This window comes from Pelophylax lessonae (assembly GCF_965119305.1).
Source record: "Pelophylax lessonae genome assembly, chromosome: 4".
Taxonomy (NCBI): Eukaryota; Metazoa; Chordata; class Amphibia; order Anura; family Ranidae; genus Pelophylax; species Pelophylax lessonae.
This window is the reverse complement of record NC_138771.1, coordinates 157,257,947-157,270,329: the sequence shown is the minus strand read 5'-3', so window position 1 is coordinate 157,270,329 and position 12,383 is coordinate 157,257,947. Positions and strand designations below refer to the sequence as shown.

The 12,383-nt window shown below is 45.3% G+C and overlaps 1 protein-coding gene across 1 annotated transcript in view; it reads left to right on the top strand.

Moving 5' to 3' along the window:
- The window catches only part of FBH1 (F-box DNA helicase 1), a 154,659-nt gene that overhangs the window by 67,279 nt on the left and 74,997 nt on the right, over positions 1-12,383 (top strand). Inside the window, exons 9-11 of the mRNA XM_082253201.1 lie at positions 925-1,093; positions 2,618-2,840; positions 5,288-5,375. Coding sequence (XP_082109327.1) covers positions 925-1,093; positions 2,618-2,840; positions 5,288-5,375 — 480 coding nt within the window. The remainder of the gene's footprint in view (positions 1-924; positions 1,094-2,617; positions 2,841-5,287; positions 5,376-12,383) is intronic.

The following is a 12,383-nucleotide window of genomic DNA, read 5'->3' as shown; positions in this document are numbered from 1 at the left end:
CTATAGCTGCTCAAAAGGTGTTAGCCGAAGTTTGGCTTCAATTTGCTTAATGTATTTAAATCTTCTAGTACATCGAACACTCCCCTCCCCAAAGTCTGACATTGCTGCTGTCCAAATGTGTCTCTGTTGCTCGCACTCTAATAACTGGCCAGATCCCCTTGTGAAAACCAAGGGAAAATAGCCTAAAAGAAAATGGATGCAGCCACCACATCTAAGAATTGATTTTGGTTAACATTTATGGTTGGGCGAGAAGGCCTGGCTCGCATTCTGCGCTCTAATTCATCCCAAGGGTGTTCTATTGGGTTGAGGTCAGGACTCTGTGCACGCGAGTCAAGTTCCTCCACCCCAAATTCCCTCACCCATGTCTTTATGGACCTTGCTTTGTGCACTGGGCGGCAGTCATGTTGGAACAGGAAGTGCCATCCCCAAACTGTTCCCACAAAGTTGGGAGCATGAAATTGTCCAAAATGTCTTGTATGCTGACACCTTAACGGGCCAAGCCCAACCCCTGAAAAACAACCCCACACCATAATCCCCCCTCCACCAAATTATTTGGACCAGTGCACAAAGCAAGGCCCAAAAACACATGGATGAGTGAGTTTGGTGTGGAGTCTGCATCCTTAGGCTACAAGTATATTTTAGACTTACCCCCTAAAATATACTTGTGGACAGTGGACAGTGAAGGGTTAATTCTCTGTAATAGTGTTATAGTCCTGGCCTGGTTGTGTGCTGCTTAGTGTTATGTGTACCCTCACCTCTGGCCTGATCACTTCCGTAAGCGAAGTTCTTTCACAGTTACTGCTCTCCAATGGGGGTTACAGGTATAAGCATTAAGAAATGGTTTTCTTTAGTATAGAAAAACAGTCTCCCTATGGTCTCTTTGAAATATTATATTTCTGTTCATTCTCTTATATTTTACTGTAGGTACTGGAAAAACCTCCACTCTCATTAAGTATGCAGAGAAGAGACCAGATCTACGTTTTCTGTATGCGACATTCAACAAATCCATTGCAAATTTTGCTTTCAACCTATTTCCTAAAAATGTCACCTGTAAAACTTTTCATTCACTGGCTTTCCAAGAGACTGGAAAATTGTAAGTTTAATTGTATGACTGTACAAAGATTACCTACTGTCCTACCTACTACTAGTGTCCGAAGAACTCAGCGATCACAGAGCACGTACCAGGGGGAAGTGGTTCTGGGAGGACGTCCATGGATGCCCTCCCAAACAGAGCCACACTGTAGCCATCTTTCGTCTTTTCTGATCATCTGCATGATTTCACGATTTTCTTTTAAAGGGAAACCCCCTAACCCGCCTATTTCACCTCTGTCCCCTGTTCAAAAAAATGCCTAGAAATAATAATTTTAACAAATGCAGTAGATGTAAATTTCAGCCCTCTAGAAAAGTTTGCCAATTTTGTTCAATGGTTAATAAGACTCCATGAGATTATGACAATGGAAGATCTAATATGGTCTTGGAAAGGCACAAATGAAAAAAATACTTTGTTCTACTCGATTGATTAGCAAACCTCTCCTGAATATTGGCTCCACCTCAACTATACCATATACTAGGGTAAATTCTCCTCCTTGGACATACCTTTCAAATCTCAGCCTATCCCCCCCTCATCCTCACCATCTCTCACATCCTACACCTCCCTTGTAAACAAAAGAAAGTAAAAAAAGACCACAAACCTTAAAACACAAATTTATTTTTCCTCAGTTGACTGCTGTACAAGTTGAATATACAATCTTTATACAAACTGCTGATGCACTTTTTCTTTTTTCTATCTTGCCATCTACGGATGTCCTCCGGTGTGTTATCTAGTATTGTCATCAATTGTGTATTGCCATCCAGTGTGAACTAAGATATCCCTATTGGAGCCTCTTGCTCTCCACATTCTTGGAGCCTTTAAAAGTAAAAATGATTCTAAATTGGTGTTTTAGGCAAGGCCATACACGGTTCATATCTCGGCGGTTCAGCAGGGACCTGCCAAGATTCTAACCATTTATGGGAAGGCTGAATTGTACCAAGTTGATCAACTTTATCAACTTGAGTAAAACCAGCCTGCCGGATTTTAGGTGCAATCATCGCTAGCTGCTGTTATAGCCGCTAGAAATAATTATTGTCTTCTCCTGGGATGGGTGGCTTCTCCCGCCCCTCCCACCAGGAGAATATAATGGCTCTGCAGGAGGCTTTCCCACATCAGCACTGTCTGTGTTGATGGGGGAATCAAGCAAATTTCTTTCCTGCAACCTGTGGTTGCAGGAAAGAAATTTGCACCGTGTATGGCCGGCTTTACTCACCTGATCCATTCCTCTATATTTGCATATATATTAGCAATGCAGTTCATGCTGGGAAAACTGCTACTGACTCTGGTCCAGGCTGTCTTCAACACACTTAGCTGGATAAAAGCTAGAGACCGGACCGAAAGATTCTTCATTTTGGAACTTATTACATGTCTGTTTTATTTACATATAGTTCTCAGCGGAGCCCATATTGCGATGTTTTATGCAATTAAGAAGTAGAATATGTGCTCTGGATTGTGGCAGTCCCTGCATCCAGAGTGTAACTAAATTGGTGATTTCACTGTGCTTCATTCTCTGTTTATGTCTCACAGATATTCTCAAAGGCAGAAGATAAACCCCTCTGGACTTACAGCATACACTGTCAATTTTGTTCTTCCTGAGGGCCAGGCTGGCTTTGTCAGAGCAAAACTAGTTGTTAAGACTTTAGGGAATTTTTTCGCTTCTGCAGACCGTGAAATTGAGGTAGAGCATGTTCCAATATGGTACAAAAATAATCGTGGAGAACGAGAGCTGGTGCATCAAGACCTACAGCAGGTGACTATTTTATCTATTTATCTGGCAGATCAGATGGAAACAGACAGGCGGTCTGTTCCCATCTGATTGTCCCATAGACGAGAGTGGGCTATGTCCGTGTCCGCTCTGCATAGTGGACAGCGGGATCAGTGGAGAGATCCACCAGTGAGCAAACTGATCCCGCTTCACGGAGGTGCCCGTGTGAAAGGGGCCTAAAAGATATGTGAAAAAAATTTCTAAAGGAGAAGTTCACTTTTTCAAAAAAGATTATTGCACATTTTTTTTGCAGGTAAAAAAAAAGTGCATATGTTTTTTTTTTTGGGAGCCTGTAAAGCACTGCGCTAGGGATCATCAGATCAATGGTGCCATGCAGGTACCCAGCAGATCCCATACGGGCAAGCAGATACATTCTGACAGGAAGAGACAATGAACTCCACAGCGCCGTGGAAGTTAGTTGAAAGCAACAAGCCATCAGTCGCAAAGGCTGCCGGACCTTGCAGCTTTCTATTCACAGGACACTGTGAATGAATGAAGCGGCCTGGCAGGCGGAGCCCCGCTTGGCCATGTATTTTTTTTTTTATTTTTAACAGCTAGGGGGAGGGAGGGGGGAGAAGATCCTCGCTAGCTGTCAGATTGGGGATCGAGGAGGTCCGTTCGTAACATTTGGCATGTTACACCCTGAATATGGGTGTAACATGTTACAAAAGGTGAACTTATCCTTTGAACCTGAACAAGACCGAATTTAAAAAAAAAAAATAAACCCTATTTGATGTAATTTTTTTTCTTGCCTTAAAAATGATTTAATGTATTTTTACACACAGCTGTCATAACTATCTGAAACTCAAAATTAGAGAAGGTGACAGGAGGTTCTGCTTCTTGCACATGTGCTGACCAAAGGAGAAATTAGAGTAAGCGGAACACATGATTAATTAGTATGTTGCTGCTTTCTTATTGTCCAGCCAGCAGGCTGCATGCAGGAAGGTAATTATTTTTTTAAAAATGAGGAAAAAGGTTTGGGACTTTAAATAAGGTGCGTGAAACAACCATCCCTATGTATGTGTGTGTGTATGTATATATATATATATATATATATGTATATATATACTCACCAACCAGTCTTTAGATGGGAGCAGGGGCCACTTAGGGGAGGGGGTCTGGGCTACCTCCAGGCCCACCTGTCCCTCATCTATCCATTAGCTTGCATGTGCTCCCACTGTGGAGACACTTATAAATTAGTAGTGTTAGGACTGCAAGCAATATAGGGTGCCGTGAAGGGGCCTTGCAGCTTACACATGCATTTGCAAATGTGTGTTACCTAAACCCCTGTTTTTAACATACATTGTTAGACAGGTCAATTCAGTTTTAAAACCAGACTGGTCGGTGAGTATATTTACTAAGGGCCGGTTGTTCTTACGCACCTCATTTAAAGTCCCAAACCTTTTTCCTCATTTCCCATATACAGGGATGGAGACGCTGAGCCTTACCTGACTTGTGCCTCATTTAAAGTCCCAAACTGTTTTATTAGGCTCCTTTCACACACTCCGTCCGTTGGACAGAGTCCGTTTTTCTCAGCGGGGGATCGAGCCGCCGATCCCCCGCAGAGCAGGAGGATGACAGCTGTGTCTCCGCGCTGTGAGCGGAGACACAGCTTTCGGTTCCCCATGTATCTCTATGGGGGAAATCGGATGGGAACGGACCGTTTGTCCGTTTTCATCCGATGCCATCCGATCCGCTGGACGGATGGAAAATAGGGTTTCCATCCGTCCAGATTTGACGGATCGGATCGGGTCGGATGTCAGCGGACATGTCTCCGCTGACATCCGATGCCCCATAGGAATGCATGGGGGGACCGTTCAGATCCGCCAAAAAAACGGACAGGCGGATCTGAACGGTCCGCCTGTGTGAAAGGGGCCTTATTCAAATTCTTTATTAACTCATTCAGATGAGCAGCTGCCCTTGCCACCCCTCTGAAAAGCAAATAGTGGTGGATCGAGAGACAGGGCACCTCCCAACAGCTTGTTTTACATGTTAGAAAATCCAACATTTTACGGTGGTCTTCCAATGCGAACACATGTTCTGTCAATTACTCTCACTTTGTTGAAATTTTCTCTAACTTCCTGTTTTATCTTCACAACAGGAAATGGGAATTGCCCGAATAGGAGACAGACAGCAAAATATAAACTGTCCAGTTTTACCTATTCCTAATCTATATAAAATTGAACGATAAAATTGGGGATACACACACTTTAGTCACAAAAATGACTGAACGTGATTAAGATCCATAGCAGACGTGTATATTTATTTTAACTGTATTTAGAGGTTTGTCAGGAGTCCAGAAATAATACATTAGTATGATGTCACTTGAGCTGATATTGATTTATTTTTTTTTTTCCATCAAGTTTTTATGATTCCCTGTTTGAATGTACATGTGATTATATACATAAACAGTTGCTTTTTTTTCTCTGTAGTTTACAGTGAGTGAAGCAAACAGGATTTGGAAAAGAATGAAAAGTCTTGAAGAAACCAGGGAGCTTGCTTACAAAATGACACATGATGGTGAGATCTTCTGATTCTCTATATGATTTATTCTGAGACATTTTGCTAAAATAAAGACTATGAAACTTGATTCTGACCAGCTTAAAGTGATTGTAAACCATCACCTTGTAAAGCAACCCATTCAGTTTAACATAGAAATGAAAGGCAAAACATTTGTGTATAGATATTAAAAAAAAAAAAAAACAGTATAAACACCATTTTTTATTCCACATTCCCTCTGTTCTCAGTTGTATAAGAGCATGGGGAGGAGAAGCAGCAGCACACTAAGCTTCACAGTAAATGGCTGTGCATGGGGGGGGGGGGGGGTCAGGTCAAGTCTTCAATTTGGAGCAGAGCAGACTAAAGCTCCGTTCACACTTGTGTGACTCTAAAGTCATGCAACTTTTGATGCAACTTTGGATGTGTGCGACTTGGATGTGATTGTAGTCCAAAGTCTGACCCACTGTTGCATGTAAAACATTCAGGTACCACCTTTATGCAACCTTTGAGGGTTAACATTGAAATCTTTAGCTCTCAAGTTGCATGAAAGCTAGACCAAAGTAATGCATGAACTACTTTGAAGTTGTTGTGACTTTAAGTCGCTCATATATGAATAATTATCATTGGGAGAACATAGGTTAGGATTTGTCATGCGACTTTAAAGCGGAGTTCCGGGCAGGAAATCATGCCTTTACATTTTATGGCATCTGCTTCCTTATCCTTCCATGAGCAAGAATTGGATATTCCCGGCATTTTTTTTTTTTTTTACTTACCTTTACAGAGGATAATATACTCACCTTGACATCCACTTCCTCCTTCCTCTGCCGCGCGGCCCGCGCCGTCACTTCCTGTCCCGCAACGCGTCCTGGGAGCTCTTACTCGTCGCTCCCAGGATGCAATGGGCAATGACGTAGGCGTCCGGCCGCTCCTCTCATCGCGTTATTTCCAAACCGGGAATGACGCGATGTTAGGCAGAGCTGCCGTCCCTATGGAAACCCAGTACTATGTCGATCGTATAGTACTGGGCATGCGCGAGATTTCGCGCTGGATTCACAGGCCTCCTCCCACCAGAAGCAGGGCAGACATTTCCCCACTAAGGACTCGTGTAACCTGGACAAAGATGGCGGCGCTCTGCAAAAATTATATAAAGTAAGATTTTAGGATTGCCTAACTGTTATTTAACGGTATAACCCAGGATTAGCTGATATATAAAGGTTGGTGGGTCACTGTTTGGGAGGTATTAAAAAAAAAAAAAACGATTCTGTGGCCGGAACTCTGCTTTAATGTCCAAAGTCACATGACAAGTCACACAAGTGTGAATGGGTTGCAAGTTCCCAGCATAGCTAGAGAACTGACCATGGTGTGTTCTCCTGCTTAGTGTGATCAGTTTTTATTAGGAAAGCAGAGGGACTGACAGGAACACCAGGGATTTCACATAAAGAAAGCAATACAAAGACAACAGGATACTTTTATATATACACGTACATGGTATAACATGCACATCAGGAATATGAAATGTTGGGTTTACATATTCTTTAACTCCAATGTGTGTGGCATATGTACTCTGTTACTAGGGTTTTTGTATGTGCACAGGACAGTTATTCATATCCAAGGTACAGTCTGTAGGTATTGCCCTCAAAATATGTGTGTAGTTCTCCTAATGTTCCTAGTTTTGGATAGAGCAAGGAAGGATTAGAACTCCTATTGCGTTTTTGCTACTATCTGTTAGCGATATCTACCTTCACTTCCTGTCTTGCTGACAATGCTTTTACCAGAAAAAAGTAACTAACAAAATTTGCAACCAGGATAAAATGATCTGGGTACTGTACTGAAGTGCTAGCCTTCTACTAAAGAAAAGGAAAACACATTTTTTTTTTTTTTTATCGTCCATTGAGGGACACAAAGTCTTAAACCGATTATACTGCTGGAAACACAAAAAGAACACCAGCAAAGGGTATAATGCTCCCTATTAGTATTGGGCTTCAGTTTTTTCATTTATTTTCTAGCATCCAAGGAAACCGGGTGCCTTTTTGTCAGCTCGGCTGTTTTTAAGACTACCCTTTGACTTTCTGGCAAATTTTTTTTTTTCAATTCGGACTCTTCTCTATACCACTGCCAGAGGTTTCCCCTCTGGTTTGCACCTATCTGGCACCATTGTCAGCCTGTCTCTTGGACCATATCACATCCATAATACGCTATACCAGATGTTGTGGCGATCGCTTGGAAGTAACCTTTGGGCACTTGGTTCCTTGTGGGGCATTTTCCAGACACCGTTCTGGTTAAATTGGCTGTGGAGCACTTTCCAGATCAAGAGTCCCTGGCATTGCCTCTGCACTTGTGCTACTCTGAGTAAAGTGTTGCATGCATTGAGTGCTTTCTTTCCCACAATACAGCGTCAAAGAAGCATCTACCTCCTGCTGCTTCTACTGCAAGGAGCCACGTAGAACGTTTGTACTTCCTGCCTACTGTGACTTTGGTCACTTTTGGCCCTCTGACCCTCTTGTCACTGACACTCATTAGTTAACAGCTGTCTGGATATCGTGAGTATTTGAGACTTTGCCTCAAACTGTAACCATGCTGAAGCCACAATATCACAAACAAAAAAAAATTTCTCTTTCGTTCATCGATGGACACATCGCTCCATAAATCATAACTACTGGGTTATATTGCCTTCTCCAGGAGTAGGACTAGGCAGAACAAAAAAAGCACCTGGCTACGCCCAAGGGCCATCCTCAGCTGGTATATAACCCCCTTCTCTGCTCTAGGTATTCAGTTTTTAATCTGTGTAGTCGGGAGTAAGGACCTAGGTTCCCTGCTGGGATCTCTGGTCCTAGCAATTTTTTTCTCCTTCCTTGCATCTTTTTTGTTTATTCCCTTGGGAGATCTACATTCAACTGCCGGGCTGGGGATGGGCTGGATAATCTAGATCTAGTGGACCCTCCTGCCCAGCCAGCAAACACGTGCAGACCGCAGCTATGTGCTAGGTCGGCAGCGACATAGTCTCATGGACAGAGGCTGGCGATTTTAAATGTGTCGCAGGGTCGCATACGACCGTGTGCTGGTCCGAGTCGCAGCGTTCCATTGGCCGACAGCTCCCCCACTTCGGTGGTGGGAAGTACTGTCTAGAGCATTACACACAGCATGGAAGGGCAAGTACAGTCCCCCCTCTCCCCTTTGGGCGGTTTTGGGGTGGACACGGTTATCCCCCATGGGATGGTCGGGCCTGCCCCCCCCCTGCAGACTGGTGGGGGTCACAGGGCAGGCAGAGGAGACCCCTGGGTGTCTCCCCCACCATTCCCTTTCTGTAAAAGTCTTGGGGGTTGTGGGTGTAATGCCCTGGCGGTATGGGGGGGGGGGGGTTCCAGTGTAGAGGTTGCAGTGGAGACCCTTGGGTGCATTCCCTACTGTGTGTGGGTATGGTGCAGTTTGGGGGTCCCCAGTGCATAGGGTGCAGCAGTCCCCCAAATATTGTCCGGGGACGCTGGAAACTCGTGGAGAGGGTCAGAACTCCTCCTTCTTCTTCCTGTCCCCGGGATATACAAAGCAGATGGTGTCAATGGGTTGCTGGGTCCAAGTTGCGGCACTCCTCCAGTCAGTACTTGGGAGTCCCTGTTATCTCTCTCTCTGCTGATGGGTACCCTGAGCATTGGGGGAATCCTTTAGTGGTGCCAAAAGATATTTTGTTCTGCAAGGTCCTCTTTTCCCCATGGAACCTCAGGGTCACATCTCCCCCACTGACCCCCCCCCCCTCATGAAGATGGCAGGTCGCTCGGAACCCCAGCTTCCCATGGTTGCGCTGGCAGCGGTCCTACAGACCTTGGTATCCGGGGTGGAACTACAGACCTTGGTATCCGGGGTGGAAGTGGTGTGTGGGCAAAGGTCCAGGAGGAAGCGTCCCCCACCTTCCCCTGCTCAGTCTGTCTCATCTGATTGTGAGCCTGATGCTGCCATGGACGCAGCCTTTCCAGAGGGGCTTAATATCACGCCCCCCGATAGTGAGGATAAATCCTCCACAATCGCAGCAGCCAATGAAAAAGCGCACTTATTACTGCAGTGCGTAAAACTTTAAAAATTTAGGATATGGCTTATGTGGCCACGGACGTGGCTGTGTCTTTTGGTACGCAAAAGTCACCTTGCATGCCAAAGGTGTTCCCTTATCTGCCTTATTTTGACAGGTTTATCTATAAGGAGTGGGAACAACCAAAGCTACCCTTTGTGGTACCCAAACATTTCTCAGTATGTTACACCTTTGAGTAATCACTTTTAAAAAAGGTGGACCCTCCTGTTTCCAGGTTGAATAAAGCAACCATGATCCTAGTAGAGGAATCCCCATCCATTAAAGACCCTGCTGACAGCAAAGTGGAGGCAGTGGCATGCAGCATGTTTACTATGACTGGTTCGGCATTGCAGCCAGTCTTGGCCTCGGTCCTGGTGTCTTAGACCCTAACTGAATGGGCCAAGCTTCTGCACCAGGGCCTGGGGGAGTGAGCAGGTTCCTGATGCTCATGTTGGCTTGGCGGACCAGTTGGTCCAGTTGCAGTTTATTTATGATGCAGCTTTGGATACAGCTCTTGTGCTGTCCAAACTTTCTGTTTCAGCAGTGTTAAGCGCATGCTGTGGCTTAAGTATTGGTCCGCAGACCAAGCCTCCAAGATAGCTCTCATTGATCTGCCCTTTCAAGGCGATCGCCTGTTTGGGGCTACTCTGGATGACATCATTAAGGGTCTCATTGGGGGGGGGAGAGTACCTTCCTGCCACAGTCTAGGAAAGGGAAGAAGCCTCATCGCATACGAAGGCCCTCCTTCTCAGCTCATAGAAAATTATTTTTTGCTTCCGGGACTGAGAATAAGGGAAATAGATCTCTCAAGTCTTCCCCAGGAGGTTCTAAGGAACCTTGGTCTGGTAAGCTTAGTAAGCTTCTCCAGACCCACAGACAAGACCCCTTTAGCGTGAAGGTCTGCCCCTGCCCATTACTGTGGTGGGGGGGGGGGACATCTTCGCTGCTTTCCGGCCCTGTGGACCTCCTTCGTGAGCGTCAAGGGGACCTACAAAATTATTATTTTGGGGGTACCCAGAAAGAGGGGGGCAAACTCTGTCCATTTGGGGGGTTTTTGGGCCCTAAGTCCCCTTGTGCAGATATAATTCCTGCAATGGTTCGGATTGCATCCGAACTACTAAAGGTTCCCCCAATCCCTGTCCAGGAAATTGATTTACATAGGTCTGAGTTTAATTCTGACCAGGGTGGTCCTTCCTCTGGACAAACTTCAGGAACCACAGGCTGTGATTCACTGGCTGCTGTCCCACAGACAGTTTCTCTCCCGAATTCGTATACAGGTTCTGGGTCTGGTTGTATCCACCTTCAAGAAAGTTCTTTTTGCACAGCCCTACATGCAGCTCCTTTTGGCAGGTTCGGCTCCAAAGGTGGCAGATGCCGCAGACGTCCTAGAGCCACTGTATCATCCTCGGCTCAAGCTTCTTCTGCGGTTCCTACAAGGAATCAGGGGCGAGGGTCTTCCAATCATTCTAGTGGCTGAAAATGTCCCCAGGTCTGATCTACCATCCTGCTTTACAGTCGCTGGTTTTAATGGCTTAGCTATTGAAAGCCAGGTACTGAGGGATAGAGGCTTGTCTGGATCAGCGATCCCTACTATGGTGAAGGCGAGGAAGTAGTCTTCCAGCAAGATATACCATTGTACGTGGAAAGTGTACATTTCTTGGTGTTAGTCGATTGGCGCTCATCCTTGATCCTTCTCTGTGGCTTGGATCTTAGCCTTTCTTCAACAGAAGTTGGCCTTGAGTACCATCAAGAACCAGGTGTCTGCCTTGGCAATCTTCTTCAGCAACCCCTAGCCACGCATTCTTTAGTTCGTACCTTCATTCAGGGGTTCGACATGTGGCTCCACCTTTACGGTCTCTCTTACCACCATGGGATTTACACTTGGTGCTCTCGGTTCTCCAGAAATCTCCATTTGAGAATATTTCGGGAGATTCTCTTGCCTACATTGTCCCAGAAGGTGGCATTCTTGATGGCTATTATCTCGGCCCGCAGGGTATCATAGTTGGAAGCCTTATCCTGTCGTAGTCCCTATTTAGTGGTCCATAGGGATAAAGTTCTTCGTCCCTGTCCGTCATTCCTGTCCACAATTGTCTCTGACTTCCATTTTATAGAGGATATTGTGTTGACTTCCTTGTGTCCCAAGCTGGCTCATCCCAAGGAATTTGCCTTGCATACCTTGGATGTGGTTCCGGCGATTCGGGTATATCTGGCAGCTACAGATTCCTTTCGGCGGTCAGACTTGATCTTTGTGGTTTGCAGACGGACCAAGGAAAGGGCTGGCCACTTCTTCGGCTACCATCTCCAGATAGATCAGACACGGTAACTCAGGCCTATTCTATTAAAGGTCAGGTTCCCTCTTTCCTTATCACTGTGCATTCTACTCAGACGCTGAGTACTTCCTGGGCCTTCCATCATCAAGCATCAATATCTCAAGTTTCAAGGCGGCCACTTGGTGGTCGGTGCATATTTTCACAAAATTAGATACTTTGGCATCTGCGGATGCTTCTTTTGGCCGCAAAGTTTTGCAGGCTGCTGTTTAAGAGGGGCTGTTCCCACTTGAGGGGTTTTTTTCTTTACATGTTTTTTTTCAGATGGGGCTCCTGTTGTTATACCTGAAGGGTTTCACATGTACTGTCACTTTAAGGCTGGCTCCACCCAGGAGTGATGACAAGGGTCAAGGGGCAGAGTGGCCATCTTGGAGACACATGTAGAGATGTATTGATATGCAGAGCTGTCCTGTAATGCATGCTGGAGTGTACAGAGAGTCCTGAATAAACAACCGTTGTTCCAGACCAGAGTCCTGTGTCTCTCACAACACGGAGAATATAACAGTGGCGACGAGGATGGGATTTACAAGGTTACTATCCGTGTGAGAAAGGAAAGGAAGAAAAAAAACTCTGGATTGTCAGCTGAATACAAAACCCACAGAGCCCAGCAGGAAAATGTCATTGATCGGGACATTAAGTGAATTT